This window comes from Dermacentor andersoni, chromosome 2 (genome assembly GCF_023375885.2).
Source record: "Dermacentor andersoni chromosome 2, qqDerAnde1_hic_scaffold, whole genome shotgun sequence".
Taxonomy (NCBI): Eukaryota; Metazoa; Arthropoda; class Arachnida; order Ixodida; family Ixodidae; genus Dermacentor; species Dermacentor andersoni.
The window spans coordinates 95,764,475-95,790,093 of NC_092815.1; the positions used below are offsets into that span (position 1 = coordinate 95,764,475).

At 46.5% G+C, this 25,619-nt stretch overlaps 1 protein-coding gene across 1 annotated transcript in view; it reads left to right on the forward strand.

Annotated features, from left to right (window-relative positions):
• LOC126541960 (sodium/potassium/calcium exchanger 5-like) overlaps positions 1 to 22,840 on the forward strand; it is a 36,993-nt gene extending 14,153 nt beyond the window's left edge. The window contains exons 5-9 of the mRNA XM_055076771.2: positions 815 to 915; positions 4,482 to 4,572; positions 7,279 to 7,492; positions 14,263 to 14,598; positions 22,214 to 22,840. Of these exons, the coding sequence (XP_054932746.1) occupies positions 815 to 915; positions 4,482 to 4,572; positions 7,279 to 7,492; positions 14,263 to 14,598; positions 22,214 to 22,536 (1,065 nt within the window). The 3' untranslated portion in view covers positions 22,537 to 22,840. The remainder of the gene's footprint in view (positions 1 to 814; positions 916 to 4,481; positions 4,573 to 7,278; positions 7,493 to 14,262; positions 14,599 to 22,213) is intronic.
• The last annotated feature ends 2,779 nt before the right edge of the window (positions 22,841 to 25,619 follow it).

A 25,619-nucleotide genomic window follows, 5' to 3' on the forward strand; every position in this document is an offset into this window, starting at 1 on the left:
AGCACAAGATATCGGGTTCGATTGATGGTTGCGGCGGTCGCATTCTGGTGGAGGCGGAAGGCCAAAACGCTCGTCTACCACGCTTTGGGTGAATGTTGAAAAACCCCATGAGGCCAAAATTTATCCGGAGACCGACCATCTCTGGTGGCGTGTCTCATAGCCACATTGTGCGGCTTCTTGTCCTTACTTAAACCTCACAATGTAATTTTAATTTATTTTTCTCTGCCATCATCATAAAAGCTAAGCGGTGGCGGATAGGTACAGCAAAATTTTTCAAGTGCCTACATGCGCGTTCTCGATAAAAGCTAACAAAACAAAACAAAAAGCTTAATTCTGCTTTGTCAGATACTCTGTTTGGCTTTCAGCAAGCCACAATTCTGGCACGGCTATTGCTGACTAGAGACATTTTTTTGGTGCATGTACTAGTATGCCGTGGTTTGAAACTTACGGCGAGGCGGCAAAGAAGCGAACCCATTTAAATGAATATTTAAGTGACCTTTTTCTTATACCAACACGCCCTTCACTCTCTATATTTCTCAGTTTTCATCTTTGCATTCTGACTTAGTAAGATCATTGTTTATCACAGAAGAATTTTTATAGTAAACGGAGTCTGTAAGCTTTTCAACTTGGCATATCCACATTTGTGGACATCTTCCAATGTTACGAAGGATCCGTACTCAAGCATCGATCGTGAACAGGTATTTGAAGCAGAAATGCAGTTCCGCTCGGCTAACTTGATGTAGTCAGTTTAGAGGAAAATCTTGATGGTGTTACATTACAAATAACCATTCGATTTTGGCTCACTTTACTGCAGGATGTCCCCATAGACTGGTTCCCCATCACCCGAGACTGCCTAATGTACGGCATCACAGTGCTGGCTCTCATTGGTGTCATCAGCAACAATATCGTTGAATGGCAAGTATACACTAAAGCTGAAATTTGTAGATGAGGCTGAAATGAAAGAGAATGCACGTTTTGCGTTCAGGGACTTCGCTTGGTACTGCATTAAATTAAAGAAAAAGCTACTATAACTCAAATTGCTAAAGAAGGTAACTGCTTAGCAAGTATCAGCAACTGATGTCTAAACTTGCACTTCGTGGATAATAGCGGTTAGGTATTGTTCTACCGTATTTACTCGATTCTAAGCACCCCCTTTTTTTCACGATCGCGATGCCCAAAGTGAGGGGGGGGGGGGCGCTTAGATTCGAAAAATCTAGAATGACCCTCCTCCCTCTTTTCGCTGCGACACCACAACGAGACGGGTGCGAGATATAACATATTATTTTGCAAATATTCAAAAGAAAAATCGGTGCAGACGGTGAACCCACCGCTTGTGTCGGATGCTCAGTCACTAACACTGACACTCGAGTTCGTCGCACCGCTTGAACCGCCGCACTCGGTATCCCACAGCAGGTCGTCTTCCGTTCCGTCGAAGTGGTTTGTGATCGAGCACTTCTTAAATGATTTGACCACAACGTCCACTTACACCCGCTTCCACGCGTCCAAAATCCACTTTGCGATGGTTGATGGGGACGCTTTCTGCAGCTTTCCCGTCGGCCTCTTCTTCCGGTCAGGGTTTCGCACCCACTCTTCGTACTCCTGTTGGAGATTGGCTTTGAATGGCTTTTTGACTGAAACGCAGAGGCTTGCGGGCGTCACGCGTCCTCGCGGCTCTGCAGTACGGCTGTGCTTCGAGATCGCGCCGCGGGCGCCGTTCCACCTCGAGACTCCGAAGGCTCCGTATCGATGACAGAGTGAGCACGCGCGCTTGGCGGCCTTGGCACCGCGCTCTTCCTAACAAATAAGGGGGTTCTTAGATTCGTATGCAAACTTCTTTCCCATCTTTTTTCGCGAAAATAGAGGGGGGGGGTGTTTGCTTAGAATCGGGGGGTGGATAGAATCGCGAAAATACGGTAGTTCGTTTTTGACAACGGATTGTTCGACGATAAATGATGATAAATGGTAAGGAGGAGAGAGAACTACAATATTATAGAACAACGTGCCGCTGTCTTCGGGCAGTGGTCAGTAAACAGTATGACACGGACGTTGAGCAAGAACAATAGCCGATACAAGATGAGCACCGCTGCTATAGTGCCCCTGTAACAAACTAATTAGCCCAGCAATGACAGAGAAATTGCATCTACTGGAAAAGCAGAGAGGTTGGCGTGAGCTTTTGCGCTCTAGCCTGCTACACTGCACTGGGGAAACGGAAAAGAGCTGTGAAAGTATAGTGACGAGGAGAAGGGAAGGAGTGGTTGCGTATGTACACAACGATATAAGCCTAATAAAGCCGCGCGAGCAGTCCAGTGGAATTCTAATAACGTTTTCGTTGCCTACCTCGCAGGTGTAGTATCAGGCAATGGGCCGAAAACATCGAGGAGTGGTGATCGAGCACAACGGTCCCGTATTCTCGCATAGTTCACTTTCGTATAGATGTGACTTTTCGTGAGCACAAAGTAGCTCGAGCAGCTGTACGAAAGATCTTGAATGAAATGTATGGGTCGCAGCATTTGCCGTGAGCGTTATTTTCAGGTGGCATTGTTGTCGATGGAATTGAAAGAAACGACATCGTGATGTTCAAAGGATGCTACCCACGAGGCAAACGTCGTGCTAGGTGTTACGCCTCGCGAAACCATAAGTTTCCCTTGAAGTGACTGACCGGCCACACAAATTCAGTATGATATTCACGACGCAATGACGGTAGTGCCTTGCTTGAATACTGTTTGCGAAACGCTCCAATGCTAGGATTTTGTTTTGGGTAAGAGTTTGAAGTTAGACGTTTATTAATTTTATTGGAGAAGAGTGGATAGCCGGTCGGATTTGAGGAAGAATGGTAATTTCTGTATGACGCTAAACACGCATACTATCCTACTGAGGCGCGAAACTACGAAACATTTTTTTTTCTGAAGAGAGAAAGGGCAGGAGAGTAGAACTTGTTGCTGGGCGAGTTGGTTGGGATCTAACGAATACATTGTAGCGCCAAAAAGGAAAGTACAGACTTGGGAGGGAGAGTATGAAACGACAGTTCGAGCGCTGAATTTCAACTGATTTTATTCTTACAGCAGGACAGGTAGAATGAACAAATGCGCATGCGTACATCAGTGTTGCCTAGAGCGATTACAGTGACGTTTTTAACAGCTGCACCTTGTTTTCAAACAGAAAAAACAGACGTATTACTAATACAACTCGTGCTTCTCTCTTTTATGTGATATGCCTCCAAAAGTTCTCTTGCTAACGTATCACCACTGCTGCCAAGTATCTTCCATTCACGCAGTAGTGGCTGACATCTGCCTTTCAGGCAAACCATGCAATGCGCAGGTAAATGCGCATTACCTTTGTTGATTACCGACAATTCATGCTCCCGGGCCCGATCATTAACACATCTCCCCGTTTGTCCAACGTAGGACTTTCCACATTTAGATTGTCCTTGCCGTTTCATACTCTCCCTCCCAAGTCTTTACTTTCCATTTTGGCCCTACAATGTATTCATTAAAGGACAGGTGGTTTGTGCTTGTAGCTGACCATGTGTCCTGCCTAGCAATCAGGGCTGGTAGTTACTTCTTCTGAGTGCCTCGTGACAATTGCAATGAGCGGGGACGGGAACTTATTTATTCAATAAGGTACAGATCATGAAAAAGAAACTTAGTGGAAAAAATACAACAATATAGAAGTGGATGGAAATTTGGCCAGAGAAAATCGACAGCACTGTGTCAGTGATCTTGTGTGCACAGGAAGAGTTCTCTCGATAGCAATTACTCAACGTATTTTTCTTCTTTTCGTTATGAGTTTGCTTTTTCATCGAAGCGTCTGTTCCGCTGGTGCAATTCATGATTGTCTGGTCAATGAATTGGTTTACAGTATAGTTGAAACAACTGTACGTTCAATACGCTTTTTGGTGGCTTTTCCACTCCTGTAAATTGTTAATGCTGAAACAAGTACGGCATGAGAAACAGTCATATCGTTGTCTCAGCTCTTTCGTCATTTCATAGCGCAGACTGTAGATAGTGCATAATACCTTGGCACTCACTAAGCATCACTGAAATATTAAAGTGCAGCAAAACAGTGATTGTCCACATACTGGAGTATATAGGTTAGGAAATAAAATTAAGGTATTCTAGATTGAGAGCGCTGGTGTACAAAGGATGCTATGTGATGCCATACCACCTGCATTTCAGTTTCCTTTCCTGCAATATCATTTATACTATTTCGCCAAATTAGCAGCGCCCCAGTACATTTTTTATATAGGCTGTTGCAAGTAGAAACATCTGTTCGTTCCTGGAACACATTCATCCCGGAACTGTTTCCGAGAGCTCATTTTAAGCTGCTTCGTCGTACCGATTATTCATTTCAGTCATTCATTGCAGTCCGAAGAAAAAAAAAATGAAAGCAATACAGTCTTTCATATTGACTTGGCATTGTCACCGGCCTTATCAGTATTTTTGCTTTCTTTACCCTCTCCCTTTCACCGTGTCTGCTGGCAGGTACGAGGCCTTGGTCCTGATCGTCATGTTCGGTGCCTACATCGCGGTGCTGTACTACAACTCGCAGATCGAGTATCTCGCGCTGCTTCAGGTACGCGAGTTGTGGCTTCGTGCCGTGGTGTACCAATGCGCAGGAGACCTTATCGGGCCAGGTTTGACCCCCTGCCCCGACGAAAGCTGCGCCGACGACATCTACCATTACCACTTCTACGATTGGCACATTAAGGCACGTCTCGAAGGACGGCAAAGACCTCGCATGGCCGCAGACGACCACTGCGGCTACTCTTCCCACATACGATGGTCCCTCAACTATAATTCCGGTCGTCTGTCCGTGGTCTGCGTCACTGCGAGGCGCTGTGCTAACCCTTACTGTGCTAATCCCATGTGCTGCATGTATGGTCACTCACACTGAACTGTATAAATGAACTTTATTAACTTGCACTTAACCAGTGTTAGCCAATTTGCGTGTTGAATGAGCGACTATAGCTGTACCCAGGTGTCACTTTGTAATTAAGCAGATTGCGTCTACAGTCGAACTGTCTTCACAATTTAGAAACTCGGGGGACAGTTCGATTGTCCTTGATAAGATAATGGCTTTGCAAGAGTTGGAGCGATCGAATCGCCAAGAAGCCCCAATGGCTCGCTTTCGAATCTTGCTTTAGCAGTAGACCTTTAGCAGTAGACAACATCATATCCACGGCGTGTCGACATCTTGGTCAGTGTGTTCGTGTTATGTATAAACGGGACGATTTTTTTTCTTTCGTTGAAATCCAGTACTACCTAGGAAAGGAGGAGGAGGTATACAAAAGAAAGAAAAAATCGCCGACGATTACGATACTCCCTAACGCGAAATTTGAGCGCAGCTCTATGCGTATTTTTATTGCGCACGCCAATATTTTCTATTATGATTGTACAGGTACATGGTTTATATAGGGAAGAGAACGCTGTGAGTACGCTCTTTGTTTCGATACAGACTATGCGCGCTACTTTGGCGCCATATCGTAGCCATCGTCGCCTCACAGCCCGGTTTGTGCGGCACAACGCTTTTCTTCTCACGCTTTCGTTCCACCAACAACGAGAACGGCCCTTCGTCGCGGGGAGATCGTGCCACCAATGTCAGCGGCGACAACACCCAAGGGAGCGTCACATCGAGTCTTACTAGTAGCCGCTCGCTATCGCCCCTTGCAGGAGCAATGATCCCCGTCACAAACGCTGGTACTATGGACTGACCTCAGCGGCTGACCCTGCGGACGAGAGCAGCTCTCCCAACCTCAAGCCACCCTGACCTCTCCTCGCCCCCTCGGAAGCGCAGATGAGATCGCCCACGCGGCGGTGGATGCCGTGTCCATCGGCAAATCAGCGCATGCGCTGGCCGTTTACCCTCCACTCCTCCTACACTTTCCGCCTCGTGCTTGAACTGTACCCTCCTCCTCCGCTTTCCTCCTTGCGCGCTCTTCTTTCATTTCACGTTGCGCTCCGCGTTCATCTTTCGCTGTGCTCGTTCACTCGGTTAAGAGATACAGTGCAGCCGAGGCACGACGATGCCCAACGCAGGAACGGGCGCTTAAGCACTGCGCTCTAAAGGATGCAGGGATGCCAATTAGGACGGAAAATCCGGTTGGTTGTTATATTTTTTTTTCTGGTTAACATCCCCACCCTTCTCCCTTATTTTGTTTGTATATCTCTATTCTTTCTAAGTGGCACTGGTTTTGACTGAAAAAAAATCGTCCAACCTGAGCCGGCGAATGTGAGGAAACTTGTAAAGTACGACAGCACGTCTTACATTTTCGAAACACATCTAGTGTTACATCATCTGCTCGCGCGCAATTTGATGCAGCTCTTTGAGGCTGCGTTCATTGCGACTCTGTTCTTTCCTCACACGTAATTACCTTGGAATTCTGGAATAAGGGATGCATGCATGGTCAAATATTCAACATGCCATGCTGCATCTACAGGACGGGTGCGGTGAAAGACCCTATGTCGATACTACTTTGTGTGTGCCTCTTCTTTACACTAACAATGCCTGCTCTCTTCAACATGTTTCTCATTCGTCATTTTGGCGATTTAGTGGTAGTTTTTTATAATGAATAAAGCTAGCTTAATGGTCGGGGAAGTTTACAAAGTTTGTTTTATGTACGATGTACACTAAACGTCAAAAACAATGTTTGTATGGACTGCGCGATGTTTAGTTGTCACAAACCGCGTTAGATGTTATTGCAGAGTCAATCAAATGTGACACTACAAAAAGCATACAGAGTGTGTGGAAACCGCTACAGCACCTTGAAGAGCAAGATCCATCGCGTAGGTAGGACGTTCGCGCTGCCAAAAAATTAGTTGGGCTACGTAAAGCCGTGTAATATTCTTGGGGCATGTGTCAATCGGATTTTCTCCCGTGTCTGTTTGTTTATATAATCATATAGAATGAAAGCAAAGAAAGTGTAAAGCACAAAAATGGTTGAAAGTTGACTTAAGACAGTTGTTATCACGTAGGTAGCATGAGCGCTTTAGCTGCAGCAGAGTTTCTTAAGATGAAAGTCCTCATAATAGTAAGCACAGAGCGGAAAACTGAACGAGATAGCCACACGAAAGGTGGAGGAACTTTCTCATTGTGCTTGCGGTCCGGCTGTGTATATTGCGTCATTGCTGTAACTGTCATTGGATCACGTTTATGCTTATGGAACCGCAGTACAGAGCTACTGTGGAAAGTCGAGGATATGTTATGTGACGAATTAGAGAACATGTTCTCACGTAGCAAAAGCACTGACAAGGTCACTGTTCTACTGGTTCCAAATCGTAGGTTGAAGCACTAAGGCAGAGGTGGTTCCCAGGCACCGTGGGCCCGAAACCACCAAAGGGTAGCCGCAAGTCAGTCGCCGAGGAAGCAACGCCGCTGCTTGGGGGTGGCGACGAAGAGGCGCCTGCAGTGCCGACGGCTCGCTCGAGGAGGGACTCGGCTATGTCCGCGGGAGAAGAGCGGCTGCGGCGAGACAGCGCTCTTCTAACCGAAAGTGGTGCGTGTCTTCTGGATCTGTTCTTTTCCAACCAACAAATTACTATGTCAACCTACATGATCCGGTTTTCGATATATAACAAACACCAAGCAGCATTGTAAGAAAAAGTTGGAGCCTTCTGGTTCAGCACTCTTTTGTCGTCAGCTGTCCCTTGTCGCGGAATCGTTTCCGACACTCTTTACGAGCGTTTACTGCAACAGCAGCTAAGTGCTCGAAATTGCGTTTGCCTTGTCTGTACATGCATTCTATTACGCTGACGAGGACGTTTGTCATCATCGACGACGCATAGCGACGATTTCTGTAGTCGTCAATACATCTCGTCCCCCTAGCATCACCGTCATCACAGCGCGAAGAAAAAAAAAAATCCAGGAGCACTTATTCCTAGATGGATGAATGCGAAAGCATTGGTACCATTGCGCGATGCTTAAACATTATGCTACAAAACAAGGTCGTGGGTTCGACTCCCATCAAAGAAAGGTCGAAGGTTCGACGCTCAACAATGGTCGTGGGTTCGAGTGCCTTAATTAAGTCTACCTTACGGGGCTCCTCACCAAGTCTGGCCATTATTAGCTGACAAGCGCAGAGCCTGCATTGCGTGATGACGATCGTGTTTGCAAAGAAACACATCGCTACGCACCACGGAAAGGTATGAAATTTCAATCCGAACTCCGTTTTCCCTTCTCCTCGGGGTCGCTGCGCTCCAAAGCTAGCGGTGACGTACTCGCGTCCCTGCGCCTGCGTAGTTCGCAATGTGACGTCGCTCGTGATGACACGTGACTTCGAGAATTATTCAAGGCATCATCTGTTATTTGTGTGATGTGTTGCTTGAATTGAAGTTTAGAGAAATAATAAAACACACAAACAGAATGTCTGCATGTTCTTTTGTTTTACTTCGCACCAAAGCAAGAGAGAGGTACTTCCGCTTCGTCTGCTTGTTCCCACGGTCGTGAAGTCACGTGCGCTGGTACGGAAACTCTGCCATTTTCTACCGTGTTTCAGTGCGTGATCATACTCTGCGATCCGCTTGTTCTGCCTCAGTATTTGTGCAGCACCAAATTATATCGCTAGTCATGTGTCCTTGTGGACAGCGCGCAAAATCGCGCGCTGAGCGAACGAGAGAACACCTCACGCACGACGCTGTCAGCGGAAGTGCGTAGTGCGGAAAAAAAAAAGCCAGGAGAAAAAAAATGAAGGCTGGGCCCGTGACGTATGCGTCAAGCGATCCTTGAGGTCCGGTATGGGAGAACGCAGGGAAGGAATTTCGCTTGCGGCGGCTAGACGGGGCGAGTGGAGCGAGCGTCTTGCTTGGCAGTGGAGCCTGCCTGCTGAAATGATGGGTTCGCGGCACTGAAATATGTCTATCTCGGCTATTAATGATCCCATTTGAAAAATTATTGCCGCAGAACGCTCCCTGGAGGACATGTAACAACTTGCAGCGTATGACCAAAATTTGCTATGGGGAGTGGGGAGGGGCCTCTAAGCGTGTCCGTGCTAAATTTTTGTTTGACGTTAACTGGTGGCGACTACCAAGAAAGTTAATGGCCAAACATGTGACAGAGAGTGTTCCATAGTTTGCCTTGGGTTGTGGTAACGAACAAAAATCATGCTTTAACCCGAGACTGGTTGACTCACTCACTGCAAAAGAAAGAACAAAGACAGGTGGTCCATTTGTAGCTTCGCAGAAGAAAGTACATCATACGTTCAAATGTCGCAGGAGCATCGCATAGGCCAAATGGCATGACTTTGAACCGATATCAACCATCAGGTGTGAGAAGGCCGTATTCTCGCGGTCCATTTCATCAACTGATATCTGCCAGTAGCCGGATCGAAGATCAATGGGCGAGAAGTATTTAGCTCCGTGCAAGCAGTCTAAGGTGTCATCGATGCGTCGTAGTCGGTAGACGTCTTTTCGGATGATCTTGTTTAAATGGTGATAATCGAAGCAAAAACGCCAGGTGGCATTTTTTTTTTTCACAGGGACAACAGGCGAAGCCCAAGGGCTGGATGATGGTTTGATGACCCCTTTGCGGATCATTTTGTCCACTTCTGATTGGATGACTCGACGTTCAGCATGCGATACACGATAGGGACGCCGACGGATAGGATTCGTGTGGCCAGTGTTTATACGGTGGTGAACAACAGATGTTTGTCCTAAAGGCTTGTCGCCGAAATCAAAGATGTCAAGGTACGATTCGAGGAAGAGACGTATGTCCGTGGCCTGTGCAGAGGTGAGGTCAGGTGCAATCATCTTCGCGAAGTCATCCGTTAGGGAACCAGAGCTGTGAGCTGCAATTTGTGCTAAGAAACCGCTCTCGGCATTCAGACTTTCAGTGTCAAATTCGGAAGTACTACAAACGCTGGCCAAGAAAATGCCGGCTGGAAGCACTTGAGGGCACAGGCTGAAATTCAGAAGCGGAAGAACAACGTCATTATTAGTAATCATCACCAGCGTATGCGGAAGAGCAACGTTCCGGTTCAAAAGGACATCGATGATGAGGCGAAGGACATATTCACCGTCATGAATCTGTGGTTGTGCGGTCAAAGCGACGTAAGCGACTGCCTCAGGTGACAGACGCACATCTTGAAGCGAACACAAGTGCGGTGGAGTGGTGCTCGGAGCATCGGCGACTTCAGGCAGTTCCAACTGAAGAACGCTGGTTGCACAGTCGATGAGAGCGGAATGATGGGATAAAAAGACCAATCCAAGGATGACGTCGTGAGGGCAGTTCTCAATCGCAGCAAAGAGAACAGAAGTAGGGCGGCCGGCTATACTTAAACGCGCAGTACACATTCCAAGAACAACCAGCACGCCGCCGTCGGCCACACGAAGCACTCGGGCAGCTGCTGGCGTGAGGACCTTTAAACATCTACGTAGGCTAGCATTCATCACAAATACGTGGGCTCCAGTGCCGACGACTGCTTGGACAAATAAGCCGTCTATTTTGACGTCAATTACTCTTCAGCTTGTGGGCACAGACAGAGGATTTGCTGCAGTAGTAGGCAATGCAGCACCACCTCCGAGAGCTGCATTTCTTAGTTTTCCGAAAGGGTGTGGCCAAAAGCCACAGGAGACGAAAGGCGACGTGGCTGCGGCGAACGGGAAGATGGGCGATGTGTTTGCGGTGAGCGAGACTGGTGTCCGCGTGGCGATGGTGAGCGACTGTACCATGTGTTCCTAGCAGAGTTGTTGGCGCTGTTTGACTCGGTGGTGGGCGAAACATTGCGGGCATTTCCGTTAAAACGGCTCAGGTTGGTCAGTGTGCGAGGTGTTGAAGGCCACGAGTTGCGACAGTATCTGGTGACATGACCAATGCGGTGACAGGTGAAGCATAATGGCTGGTTGTCCGTGGTTCTCCACTCAGTCAGGTTGCGATAACGCGGATAGAAGCGCCGGGGTGGAGCGAGAATAGTAGAAGGGCGTTCGTTAGCTCTAGGGTTGGTGACAGCACAGACAGAATGTAGGCCAATGTTTTCAAGTTCCTGCCGAACGATGGCTTGCACGAGGGGAACTAAAGAAGGAATAACATCAGGGCTACGCGAACAGAAAGCTGCAGGCACCATCGCGTCCCATTCACGTCGAACGATTCGCACCACATCCTCTAATGGCGACGCATGCTGTTGTGGGAGCTGATCTTGATCTTCACAAGTCGATGTTGCGGCAGTATTGGGAAGTCTGGTGAATGGTTGCAGGACGCGTCGACTTTTGTCTGCTCGAATTGTCAGGACTCTTTTTTGATAGCGTCAACTGTAGAGCAGCTTTTGCGCATGAGCACATTAAAGGCGGCGTCAGCAATTTCCTTGAGCACATGCCCTACCTTCTCAGCTTCTGTCATGTCGTGATCGGCTTTACGACAAAGCGCCTGCATGTCCTGGATGTATAAGACATAGGACTCCGTTGGGGATAGGGCACGGGAGGCCAGTCCCTGCTTTGCGGCAATTTTACGGCCGGCTGGTTTGTCAAACAACTCTGTTAACATTTCTTATCATTGGTCCCAGCTGGTCAGCTCCTCTTCATGGTTTTCGAACCACACCTTTGTCGTGCCTCTTAGGTAGAACAACATGTTAGCTAGCATAAGCGTAGGGTCCCATCTGTTGATTCCACTCACACGTTCGTACATAGCCACCCACTCTTCAACGTTGGCCCCATCAGTCCCGCAGAAAGTTCCGGGATCCTTGGGTTGTACCAGAACAGAAAGGGACAACGACGTAACGGGCGATGGTGACTTTGGAGGCGGCAACGACGTTGATCCCCAGTGCCTACCGTCATTCATGGTGAGGATGGTGATGCGACGTCCACTGCGGAGCTCCGTTTCCAGCCGTGGTACCCCGCACCTCCACCAATATGTTACGGGGATGTTGGGAGTCATGATCATCATCAGCCTGGCTACGCCCACTGCAGGGCGAAGGCATCTCCCACACTTCTCCAACTACCCCGGTCATGGGCTAATTGTGGCTATGCTGTCCCTGCAAACTTCTTAATCTCATCCGTCCACCTAACTTTCTGCCGCCCCATGCTACGCTTCCCTTCTCTTGGAATCCAGTCTGTAACCCTTAATGACCATCGGTGATCTTCCCTCCTCATTACACGTCCTGCCCATGCCCATTTCTTTTTCTTGATTTCAACTAGGACGTCATTAACTCGCGTTTGTTCTCACCCAATCTGCTCTCTTCTTATCCAATAACGTTACACCCATCATTCTTTCCATAGCTCGTTGCGTCGTCCTCAATTTAAGTCGAACCCTTTTCGTAAGCCTCCAGGTTTCTGCCCTGTAGGTGAGTACTGGTAAGACACAGCTGTTAGACAGTTTTCTCTTGAGGAATAATGGCAACCTGCTGTTCATTATCTGAGAATGTCTGCCAAACACACCCGAGCCCATTCCTATTCTTCTGATTATTTCAGTCTCATGATCCGGATTCGCGGTCACTACTTGCCCTAGGTAGATGTATTCCCTTATCACTTCCAGTACCTCGCCACCTATCGTAAACTGCTGTTCTCTTCCGAGACTGTTAAACAATACTTTAATTTTCGGAAGATAATTTTTTAGACCCACCCTTCTGCTTTGCCTGTCCAGGTCAGTGAGCATGCATTGCAATTGGTCCCCTGAGTTACTAAGCAAGGCAATATCATCAGCGAATCGCAAGTTACTAAGGTATTATCCATTAACTCTTATCCCCAATTCTTCCCAATCATGGTCTCTGAATACCTCCTGTAAACACGCTGTGAATAGCATCGGAGAGATTGTACCTCCCTGCCTAACGCCCTTCTTTATTGGGATTTTGTTGCTTTCTTTATGGAGGACTGCGGTGGCTGTGAATCCACTATATATATATATATCTTTCAGTATGTTTACATACGGCTCGTCTACACCCTGATTCCGTAATGTCTCCATGACTGCTGAGGTTCCGACTGAATCAAATGCTTTCTTGTAATCAATGAAAGCTATAAATAAGGGTTGGTTATATTCCGCGCATTTCTCCATCGCCTGATTGATAGTGTGAATATGGTCTATTGTTGAGTAGCCTTTACGATATCCTGCCTGCTCCTTTGGTTGACAGAAGTCTAAGGTGTTCATGATTCTGTTTGCGATTACCTTAGTAAATACTTTCTAGGCAACGGACAGTAAGCTGATTGGTCTATAATTTTTGAAGTCTTTGGCGTCCCCTTTCTAATGGATTAGGATTATGTTAGCGTTCTTCCAAGATTCCGAAACGCACGAGGTCATGAGGCATTGCGTATACAGGGTGGCCAGTTTTTCTAGAACAATCTGCCCACTATCTTTCAACAAATCTGCTGTTACCTGATCCTCCCAAGCTACCTGCCCCATATGAATAGCTCCCAAAGCTTTCTTTACTTCTTCCGGCGTTACTTCTGGGATGTCGAATTCCTCTAGACTATTCCCTTCTCCATTAACGTCGTGGGTGCCACTGGTCCTGCATAAATCTCTATAGAACTCCTCAGCCACTTGAACTATCTTATCCCTATTACTATTACCGGGGAGAAAGCTCTAGGACACTGGTCCAGACGGGCTTCGGCACTCAAGGCGCTACTTACACTGGCTAACCTCCCTGTCTTTCCTCTCCTTTGTCTCCTCCTTGCCGGCTTTGTCTCTTAATGCATACATCTGATTCTTGCCTACTCCTAGTTTCTTCTTCGCTGGTTTTAGGCTTCCTCCGTTCCTGAGAGCATGCTCAATTCTATCCATATTATACTTCCTTTTGTCAGCTATCTTACGCTTGTTGATTAACTTGGAAAGTTCTGCCAGTTCTATTCTATCTGTAGGTTTAGAGGCTTTCATACGTTGGCGTTTATTAATCAGATCTTTCGTATCCTGCGTTGGGAGTATAAGACTGTATATACAATGTATATACAAGCCGAGTCAATGGGGTTAAGCTGGCTGACTAGTACGCAGCAGCCAGCGTCTCGCGATCTTTTTCTTCATCTCTTTTCTTTCAAATTTCCGTAACAATATGTCGCAACGTATACAGTGTGATATGTTGAACCTCACTTCACGAAGAAAGAAAAACATGAACCTCAGGACGAGCGCTGGTGCTATGTAGTGTCCCTATTCCGCGGCTGTGATTCGTGCTGCTTCATTTGCACCACCTAGATGAACCTAGATGAACTAACTCTCTCATAAACAACGTTGTTGCTGCTTCTGGAAAGCAGTGTGCTGATGTAGACCGTAATTATGTTTTTTTCTTGCTTGAGAGCTGGGATAAAAGGAAGCCAATGTTTTGCTACCAGATCCTTATTTGCCTTTTCCCGACAGTGTGCAAGATTGTCGAGCAAGAGGAGCACGAGAGTGTGTGGTCGATGCCTGACGAGGGCTCAGTCAGCCAGATTCTTTGGGTGCTCTTCTGGCCCGCGCGGTTCCTGCTGCACTTCACGGTTCCGGACTGCAGGCGGCCGTCGATGCGCAAGTGGTTCCCGCTCAGCTTCGTGCTATCCGTGGTTTGGATCGGCGCCGTGTCTTACGTGACCGTCTGGATGGTCACCATCATCGGCTTCACCCTCGGCATCCCTGACTCGGTGGCCGGCATCACGCTTCTGGCTGCGGGTACCAGCATCCCGGAGGTCTTCTCCAGTGTCATCGTGGCGCGAAACGGTGGGTGGCGTTCAAGCGGACGGCAGGTGTGATGTGAGGGCCCCCTCGCTCCCCTCTAGAATCTGCTTTGGCTTCTCGTATGCTCTTTCGTCCACTATAGCGACACACCGTACTACCAGCACCAAAACGCGTCATGCATCTGGCATGTTTGCAGCCGGGCTCCTATCTCACGTATCCCTTTTGGCGAGAGAGGGATGCGCGAGGGTGGAAGATCCCTCTTGGCGATGCAAATGGTTAGAGATAAACACCCCTGGTAGTCTGTGAAATATCCCAAGAATGCTAATCGCTTTGAAAAAAAAAAGGTTATTTCATTTCAGTCACAAAGCAAGTGAAAGTACAAGCACTGCGCTCTTGATGAACACTTTCATAACACGTTGACGTACTTCCAGTGTGCCATTCTACATGAATACGACGACAGCGTTTTCAGATGACATTGTGATAATATCAGTGTAGGTCAATTAATTGGAGAGCGTCCGCAATGCAGGAAATGAAGAGAAGGGAAGGTTCTCCACCACTACATCGCCGCAAAGTCAGTTAAGCAGACCGATCTCACGATGACTTCGACTACACTCCGCTGCCCGGAAGTACGTTTGTAGCTAGGCCTGATAAGGCTAAACGACAACCATGGCAGTTGTGATGAAAGGTGCACGCTTCGCCGATGAGGGTGACCTTGAAAGCACTAGAACGGTATGCGCTACAGTCACACTCCTCGTGCGACGAACAATGAGTGAGTGAAAACTTTATTGTAAATGTCCGGCGATTTGGGCGGGGTGGGACCATAAGCACCCCAGAAACCTGAAATATTTGCTGGAGAGAAGGTCACTTAATGAGAACTCTCTGCACATTGTAATATGGTGTCAACACATTGAAAATGTCCTGCCGGCGTGTGAAGAGATTGTGTGCTCCTCTATCTTGGCATAGTCCTCATCTGAGGTTTTCCTGGAGCTACCTTCATGTTACCGCGTACCCTGCATCTCCACTACTTGAGAGACGGAAGGCGACCAAACTATTTTGAAAATGCGGCTGTCTGAACGGGAACACGAAGATGAAAGGCTATGATGACGCTTATTTACATGTAAATAATCAAGTGCACGCTTGGCGCTCACAATACATTTATTAAAGGAAATGTGTATTCCACTCGGCTATCGCCATAGTAACACGGTTGCTAAAAAAAACAGAGAGGTCTCGTAGTTACTGTAGGTTAATTTTTTTAACTTGGCATACCTGATTACCGTTTGAGATAACACGGCAGGAAGGGAAGCTTTCAATGATCCTGCAGCAGGAACAGGGTTTAGGAGATGCCCCTACCCCTATCACCTATTAATTATCTAGCAAAATACACAATTGAGCTAGCCTAAGCGTAAAGCTAGAGCCTGCCTTGAACCCAATTAAGCGAAGCGCAAAATGACCATCGGCACCATGCATGCTGCAGGGAGAGCTTGTGACCTTATGCTCTGAACGTGCTGATTTCGGTATATATTGATGCGAAGCTTCGCAAGAGCCTTAGACTGTCCTCATTTCTCTCGATGTTTCCCGTTTGATTCAACAGCGCTTTAGCAATGACGAAAGTTTAGTTTGGAAAGAGTTATGGAGAGGACGCTGATGAGAGATCTTGGCAAAAAAATACTTCCATGTCAAAAGGATATTCAGCACGAGAGCGTGTACACGAAAACGGTAAAGGAGAAAAAAAATTACTGGCTTAATGCAGCTGTGCATGAGAGGAGGATATTACACGAGTGCAGAGCTGCTGCAAAACATATACTTCTAGTGCTTTTCACTATGGAAATAAGAGCAAACAGAAAGTGCCCTCGGGTGGCCTCGCGCAGGTTTCCGTCGCGCGAGGCCATGGTGTGAGCACTCTCAAGAGATATTGATGGGAGCAGTTTTCAGTAATCTTGTTCGATCACGAGGAAGCGCCATTAAGGTGCACCACCGCGGAGGTAGAGAATCTCTGCTGGGAAACAACCTTGTGAAATACTTGTTTCTTTTAACTTCGCTTATTCCACAGTGCTCCAACTATGAGGAAACTTTTGAAGGAGGCGCTGAATGTAAATTGGCGATATACCCTAAGAAAAAAGAAAGAAAGAAAACGCTCTTCGGTGTTTGAAACAGATCGGGTGGTAGTTCAGTCTTTAGCATAGTGGCTAGTAGGGAAGGACGGTATGGACTGGGAGTGGCCCTTTTAATGTGAACAAATGCTATGACCTCGGAGATGGATCGATCGTGTTCACTCTTTCGTTCCTCGTGCTTTAGTTCATGCACAGCGCGACGTTAGACACACGCACACACGCGCGCGATCCGTTCATAGTAAAGGACATTAGAAGCACCACTGCATACTTGGAGTGTGTCCCTAACCTCGGCGTAAACAGCTATCTTGCCGTCTTTGACGGGCAGCCATCAATTAGGTGTTGTCCCAGTGATGACTTTGACGGTAAAGAAGACAGCTTTGGGAAGATATCAAAGTCTGTAACGATGTATTCTACAGTGAAGTACTGCATTGGGGAGCTTAAGTTATATATACGGAATGCAGTGTGTCAAGGGGAAGAGAGAGAGAGAAAGAAATAAAATTAATCATTCCCCACCAAAGAAACTAAGCCCCACTCCTGGCCTCCTGGTAGACTCATGCCTTCTGGCTCAGAAAGGTCTTGACGTACTGCACCAGAAGCGGCCACCATAGTTTTTCAAACTTTCGTTGAAAGTAGCCCCTTTACCCCAGTTGTGGGACACTGGTTGGGCGGTAGTTTGGAAAGTATCGTCTTTCTGCAGATGGAGTTTATGGGACACTCCCTCAAAATCTGTTTACTTGATGGAAAGGCCCCGCAGTGTTTACAAGTGGGGGAGCCTGGGCATCTGTTAACGTAATGGGTGTAGTATGGTGCGTGGGACGTGTATTTGTGATATTCATATGATTGAGGCGTCCTCTCGTGAATGCGTGCAGAATTGTATGTTGTGATGTGTTCATGGCTCCTCGCGAGACTTCAGACTATGTAGCCTTTCGTTCCGCTGCATCTTCCGCTCTTCTTTAGCGTTGTGTCTTCGACAGGCCAAAGGATAGGAGCTGATGTGGTCTTAAATCACTGATGGCCTGGAATCCATTGTATACGTAATGTAGGAAGGGATGCGCATGCATGTACATGCGGAGCTTTGTGAGTATATGTAAAGGAAGGTCGTCATTTTGAATGTCTCGGCAAGCGCCTTGGTTGTCTGTTCGGATTATAAGTGTGAAAGACGTACGTGTCATTTCCGTTATAGCGAGCATAATGACCACCAATTTTGCGTCTTGTGGCGTTGGGACTCTTAAGTAACTTTTCACAAGCGTCGAGTCGTACCCCATTACCGCTGTTTTTCTATTTTTGGCGTTATGACTGGCATCTGCTTAGCACGTCTTTTTATCGTCTGTCTGCTGCATATATTTATTGTTCTTATCCGCCGTTTTCCATTCTTTTCTGGGTGCATATACTTTGGAATGCGATTTACTTTTATCCTTGGCAAGTCATCCCAATGTGGTAACGTCGGCGGAATCGGGGGTAAATTAGCGGCCATGATAAGATGATTGAAGTCTCTGTTTTTGCATCTGATTGTGAACGTCTATTCTGTCTTCTAATGAGTCAAGAGGCCGGTTGCTTCCGTATTATGATTGGCTGTGAACTTAGGAGCTGCCAGGGCAAGTCAAGTTGTGATGTTCTTTGCGCTGCGTGTTGGTTATCGTAGCATATGGTAGATATTACATAGTCTTGAAAAATATCAGGGCTTTTATAACAATACGTAGTTCGTGTTCTTTCATTCCTCTAGTTATATTACGCATCATCAAGGATCTGCAGTTCTGCATCCGTGTCGTTGTTTTGCCATTATCCTGCAGAAAGAAACCGATGATCTTTATGGTATTCTTGCGGGGTAGAGGTACGTGTATCAATCGGATATTTATTAGGTTCATATATTCTTCGGCTCGCTTGCTTAAGTCATCAATAATGACGTCTCCTGAATAATGAATAATGAAGTCTCTTGCTAAGACAATAGGCTATTTTTTCAGGTTTTTTATGTGCTTTTAGATTCACTGAATGTTATTATTTGGCTTATTAGGAAACCATTTAACATTTGTGAAAATTATTTCTTGTGCGGTCTTCGGAATCCTGCACTTCATCGCAAAGTGATCATGCTCCTCTGTATTGACTCCTACCATGTCGAGTTGTACTACCGATAAGTCATTCATAATTACGGTCACGCTCGGTGAGTTAATGTTATTTGTCTCCTTCCAGCATTTCCTTTAAATATTGGGTTGCTGAACTAGCTGGTATACTGGTACTGTTGTTATGCCGTTCGGTTGCTACAACATGATTATATCAGGGTGTCTACATTTCTGTACAATTTACTGAAACACCAGCGTCTTTTTCTTCTTTAAAGCTCTCCAGTTCCATTGCCAGATTGTTATTTTATTTTCGGGTGGAGAGCTTCTTTTATTTCTGATACTGCTATTCATAGTGGATGCCATGTTCCTTGGTGATCTTATTGTTCTCTGAGTACGGAATTCCTACCTTGTTAGGTGCTTGCTTCATTTTGCAAGTGATGCGAGAGATTTTGGATGCGCTTTCTTTTCATGTCAAGTATTGCCTTTATGCAAATAATTGTCCTCCCTATTCGTTCTTGTCTATTTGTGATTAGTGCATTTTGCTCTGGTAATTTTTATCACATCGGCCCTTTTCTGCATTTCTGCTTGCAAGTTAAAAATCCTTTCCTGCATTTGAGTTGCTGCAGCAAAGATTTGATAATGTCTCCTTTGGACCTCTGCCATTTCTGTCGTATTGTTACGCTGTGTGCATTCAATTCTCGCTGGTAAATGTTTATGCTCCTCTGAGATTGCGATGTCTGAGCTGCTTTCAATGCCTGACTATAGGAAGGGGGGGAATTAGCGGCGTCGGGGGAGGGCGGAGAAGGCTTGGCAGCTGCCGAAATGTGTGAACCCCTCACCCAGGTAAGCCGTTATTCCCGGGAATATCTTTTGTCTGTAAGTGTTCCTGGAGTGGTCCTATTCTTTTCTTCGTTTCGTCTTGGTTTTCGGTGTAGTCGTGGTATATCTCTACCATCTTCCTTGCTAGCTACGGCGCTCTTGTTCTGGTCGTTGTCTCTGCTGCGGCTGGTGCTCCGGTCGCGTTACTTTTCTGGGCTACTAAGTATTTCAAAGCGGTTTGTCCTTGAGAGCTCAAGGACAAACCGCTTGGAAGCTAAACCTTGAGAGCCAAGCCGACTGCGTGTGCTACACCGGGTCCAAGGCAGTTTTGTGAGAGCTACAATGTGGTACCATCGGTGACTTTCATGATTACGATGACCTACCGTGGTGGCTTAGCGGATTTGGTGTTGCGCTGCTAAGCACGAGGTCGCGGGATCGAATCCCGGCCGTGGCGGCCGCATTTCGATGGGGGCGAAATGGAAAAACGCCCATGTGCCGTGCATTGGGGCATGTTAAATAACCCCAGGTGGCCAAATTAATCCGGAGTCCCCCACTACGACGTGCCTCATAATCAAATTGTGGGTTTGGCACGTGAAACCCCGTAATTCATGATGACGGTGACATGCGCTTCAAGACGCTAACTAGTCACTCTAATGGTTTGCCAGTCTTGGCCGCGGTGTCCTTCGGCCTCTTGCATTTCCATCGTGCTCGGTGCTTTCCAGCGATGCTGGCCGCCGCGAAGGTGCCAGCGCAAGGGCGTGGGCGCTCGGTCTCGTGCAGCTAGAGTTAGCACGTAGAGGCCACCAGCTACGGTACAAAGCGGTTCATCGTTCGATGGGGACGAAGTGTGAAGGTCGCTTTTCACGTTATAGTAGATCTGAATATGTTCACTGACCACTGGTACGAAGATGACGAGGTTTCGGTGGAGCAAACTGAAATTGCCGAATGTTCTGGGAGCTCGAAACGAGCACGTCCGGAGGCATCGAGAGCAGCTGGTGCCACTCATCAAGCGAAAGCTGTCGATAAGTCTTACGATCGTGTTGAAGGCTATAGTAGGCGTGGCTGGGACGCCTAACTTTAGACATGAGGGACACACATGGGTTGGGCCACCTTTGAAGTTTTGAAGAAAGACTTCGGAACATGGGTGAAATGAAACGGGCGGCTAAAGTGCACAAATATCTATCTCAAAAGCAGGCACACAGAATCGAGGAACAGGTCAAAAAAAGCTGGCACCCAGGACCCACCAACGAGGAGTTGGCCACCAGGAGCCACCTAAAGGAAAGTGAGAGAAATAGACAGTAAATTGGATGCAAAGGATGGAAACAAAGAAGACCGCGGGAATTAACAAGAATGAATGACAAGAAAAATGAGAAAGGAACGCCTGCGTGATAACACGAAAGACAGTGTCTTACTATTTGAGGTCCGAGCTTTAATGCCTAAGGACAAAGACATACCGGGGCAAACATTCGCGACTCGATGAGGCATGTGTGTGCTACAGCAAAAAATCCGGAGACCACTCAGTGCATCCAAACAAAAGGAATGCGAAGGTATTCACCCAGCCAGACCTGGGGGGATATTCTGTAAGAGTCCACCTAGTGGCAGTCTATTTCGGCCGCTGCTGATTCGATGCAGCTGTACGAACGAGGAAGTGACGAGCGGCCCTAGCCAATAAGCAGCGGCTGAAATGGACGGTCCACTAGGTGGACTCCTACAGAATACCACCTCTGTAGGAAACGTCCAGTATCCGGAAGAGCTGGAACTTAAAGTGGATGGAAGCGTTAACCGGTCAGCTGTCGAGATACGCAAGAGACGTTTAGAGTATTGATGAAAATAAGTAGGGAAGAAATTCTTAGGACTGGGTGAGTTAGAGGTATAGGAAACTATACAAGGTAGATATAGAGGCTTTAAAAAAGGCAGAAAAATAGAGGTGGCTGAATACCGAATTTCTAGAATACGAATCGAATCCCAACAGTAAGTATCAAATATTGAATAGTCAACCGCAAATACATTTATGTATGTAAAGCAATAATAATTTTTGCATAATTTGGTACCACACCTGTACTGAGTAACTAAAGAAAAGAGTTTACTATCATAGACGAACGATCAGTTGTAAACACAAAATTAAGAACTGCACGAATAGCCTCTAGACATCTTTCGAGCCTGGCTGCAAACACGTATGACTGCTGTATGGAATAAAGCTTTACAAGTACGCTGAATAAATGGTTGCTGAAAATAAAATAAAATGTAAATAAAAAAAAGGAAGCTGGTGAAAGAGCTACACGTGAAGGAGGGTCACTTGCAAGAAACGAATCTCTGGTCGTAGCATAAGAGATAAGAATGCTACATGAATAGATTGCAAAAGCATTAAATATGTCACTGGAATTGCAGCTTCAGCTCTGTTCTCGGCCTCCCTTTTTTGTGTTCATCTGGAAATGGTGAGACTTTTGTTGAGATCGACGAAATTCTTGAGAGCTAAACCAAGGAACTCAGGTGGCGAAAATACAGTGAAGATGCGGTTCTATTTAAATCAGTAATTTTCGTTGAGATGTTCCACTGCGTAGAAAGCCGCATGTCGGTTTAGGCAGCCTCATAATGATTATTTCGCATTCAGATGCAGCTCGAATGTTTGTCAGACAGGTGTCTGATTTTCTTTTTTTTTATTCTGCGCAGGACTTGGCAACATGGCCATCTGTAACCTCCTGGGCAGCAACATCTTCGACGTGCTCTTCTGCTTGGGAGTGCCGTGGTTCTTCAAGGCCCTGTTCGCCTCGAGCTCTCACGAGGTGTTCATCAACAGTGCCGCCATGACGTACACGAGCGTAACGCTCCTGTCCACGGTGTTCATACTGTTCCTCATATTCGCACTCACGCACTGGACGCTCAACTACAAAGTGGGCTTTGCCTGCGTCTTCATGTATGTCATATTCATCGTGCTCGCATGCATGTACGAGCTCAACGTCTTCGGAGAGTTCAACCCACCGACCTGCACGTAGGTGGCGCGATTGTCGCCGCCACTCGCGCTCTTCGACTGACGGTGCGCGCGCGCGCTGGACCCTGTTTGTTGGTACAATGCGTCGTCCGAACGCTGCGGCAGTATTTAAACGGCGTTAATGTTTTGTAATATAACTACCAAATGTTTCGTTTCTGGCTTGGACTTGCGTAAGTAAAAAGTTGCAGGCCACATTCCGTACGCTGTAGCTCGCAATTCGTTGCGCGAGCGTCTGTGGCTACAAGCGCGAAGATCGGACGTTGTGATGCAATGAAAATATCAACGTGCATACGCCGCCCTAGACACCAGTTGGTATCTTGTCTTGATGCCGATGCGAACTCGAGGAAATGTGCACGGTTCCCTATGCCGTCGCCATTCCTTTCTGCCAAAAAATCAAATGGCGGAGCAGCGCGAGGTAACGGGGGAAGCCCTGGCGAGCTTGAGGTTTTCTCCACGCTCACGGAGAAACTCCTTCATGCTGTCACGAATTTCTCTGAAGGCTTCCCTGAAGTCGGCGAGTATTGCAATGTGGGTTTTTTGGTGATTGACTTCGGGAAGAGCGAGGTATAGCAAAGAAATGGTGCAACGACACAAGGAGACATGGCAAACAGCAGTGCGTGCGTGTGTGTTCAGTGGGTAGTGTCTTGCATTTGTTCCATTCTTGCGCAGTACATCACTTCTTTACAATATTTTTACAACAGGACATTTTTTTCTCTTTTATGTCTATAGCACTCCTTACCGAGATGAGAACCCTCATAAGTAGCTGAGCAACAGGCGGGAGAACATCTCTACCAATTAAAAAACCCGCTGGGTTCCTATTGGTATTCAAAACGGCCCTTTCCAGACGTTGAGATCCCATAGTGGCCGAGCACCTGACCGGGAGCGTGCTTGTAGGTACTTACTTTATAAGTAGGTACCCAGTGCCAGCTTCAGTCTGCCTCTCGCAGCCTTGGCGGATCCTCTTCAACAAGGCCATCAGTGGTTGGACAAGAGGCGCCCAGGGACCATACATACTAGCCTCTATGAGACCCGCTTTTGAGATGCGGTCCTTTTCAAATAGCGAAGCACCAGGCCAGGGGGCACCTATACCCATTAGAAAAATCGGTGGGTTCCTGGAAGCAGCGGGATTTGAACCCAGTACTTGCCGTAACCTATGCGTATGCTCTACCACTAGGTCACCACTGCGCTATTGCAAGAAAGCCCTGCTGTAAATCCTGTTGCTTTAAAACAGCTAACAGTTAAGTTAGCTACCTCGGGGGGTATCTCGGGGGTTAGATACCTCGGGGGGTATGAATCATAGTTGAGAGTTCCTGAGGTTCACAACGCCTTAGCTTCAAGTTATCATGTAGGACGTACGCTCATGCACGCGATGGCAACGATGATAAATTTGCGGCATCTTTTACTTCGCAGCTTGCAGTTATCCTCATGAGTTTTCATTTGACACAAAGCCTGCACATTCTTTAAGCCTAACACGCAACAATTCCGCATCTTTCTACCATACGCGGTAGCTGCAACCATGAAGCAATGACTTTCCATTCATTATCATACATATCCGGTTGCTCCTCCACTGCGCTACTCGTGTGTTTGCGAAAAACTACCAGTTGAATGTTAACAGAATATTAAGGTTAGAATAAATTTGAACCATATGCGCAATAGAAAATACTTTCAATGAAATCTGAACACTTTGTTGTCTCAAAGGGACATTTCCTAGACTTATGTGCAACAGCAGTTAGTTCTCAACACTTCTGAAATCATTGGCATACAGTATAAGTGGATAGATGTGGGTATTGGTTAGGGGGATCACTGCAAAAGCTTGTACTTAAAGTCAAAATGTCCCGCTCCGTCAGCGTGTGTGCTTTGTGTATATACAACAAAAACAGTCACGCATTGTAATTCTTTAAGCATTGTAACGAATCATTCTGAAGAGGTATCTTCTTGCTTGATCTTTGCATATTTTTCATTGAATTCAAATTTGTAATTTGTTTTCACGCGCGATCAGTAGCCAGCCATTTCATAATGATTGGTTCCACGTTTCATTGTTCGAGCAGTTATCATAATACCAGTAAATAAGCTACGGTAAGGTCGTTTTATATATTGTAAAATCATTTTAAGACAGTGTTCTGAATGAATTTTTCAGTGTTTTATACTCAGCCGATATCTTCGTTAACTACAGCTGAAGAATGAGGTGCTAGGCTTAATATTTCTGTTCCACGAATTTTATTCGCACGGCGTGTTTTCCTGTGTTCTACAGTCCGGTTTTAGCTTTATTTTATCAGATAAGGTCGCATTTCGATACGGCTCCCTAAAAAAATAAAAAATAAAAATAAAAGCAGCGCGTTGTGTTTGAGACACAACCCTGAAAGTAATCAGGGTCACCGCGTCTAGATGCAGATGTGCTGGATGTTTAGGTCCGTTATATTATATCGTTTTTTGTTGTGTGATAGTTTGTGGGCGTCATGTACCTACTGTGTGCGTTATGTAGCGCTGCAGCTATACTTAAAAAAAAGAAGAAAAAAGGTGACGCAGAACAGGGCACATCGCCGTCACCATTCAGTTGATTCTAATGAAGACATGTTACGCCATTCGCACTCTTCTTTGTTTTGTTGCTGATAATTTTCTTTTAGGAACTACGCAGACCGATGAAAGAAATAGTAGGTGACCCTAATCTTTGATTTAGGTGTCTCTTAGTGGCACTCGCACCTCGGCGTAGGTGTTTTTTAGGTTAGATTTAGGCGAATGAAACGCAAGAACCGAACTCGTAGGGAACTGTTTTCCATTAACTAATCGGTAAAATATCATGCCACCTTCTTGTGTGTTACGTCATTACTTCCGCTTTCTACTTCCGTGTTTCCAGGAATTTCGCCAAAGTCGTGCTCACGTGGCGGGTCTTTAATGTCTACAATTTTGTGCTTTGGTGTGAGGCAATCAGTTATTTCTAATTCTAATTATTCCAGACACTTCAAAAACTCAACTTGTGACTAGACTTATGCTCTGATATCATATCTATAATGAAACGCATGAATTTTGTACTGTACTATTTTTCTCTAGTTTTTTCTGATTTATATTTAATTTCGTCCCCGGTCGTCT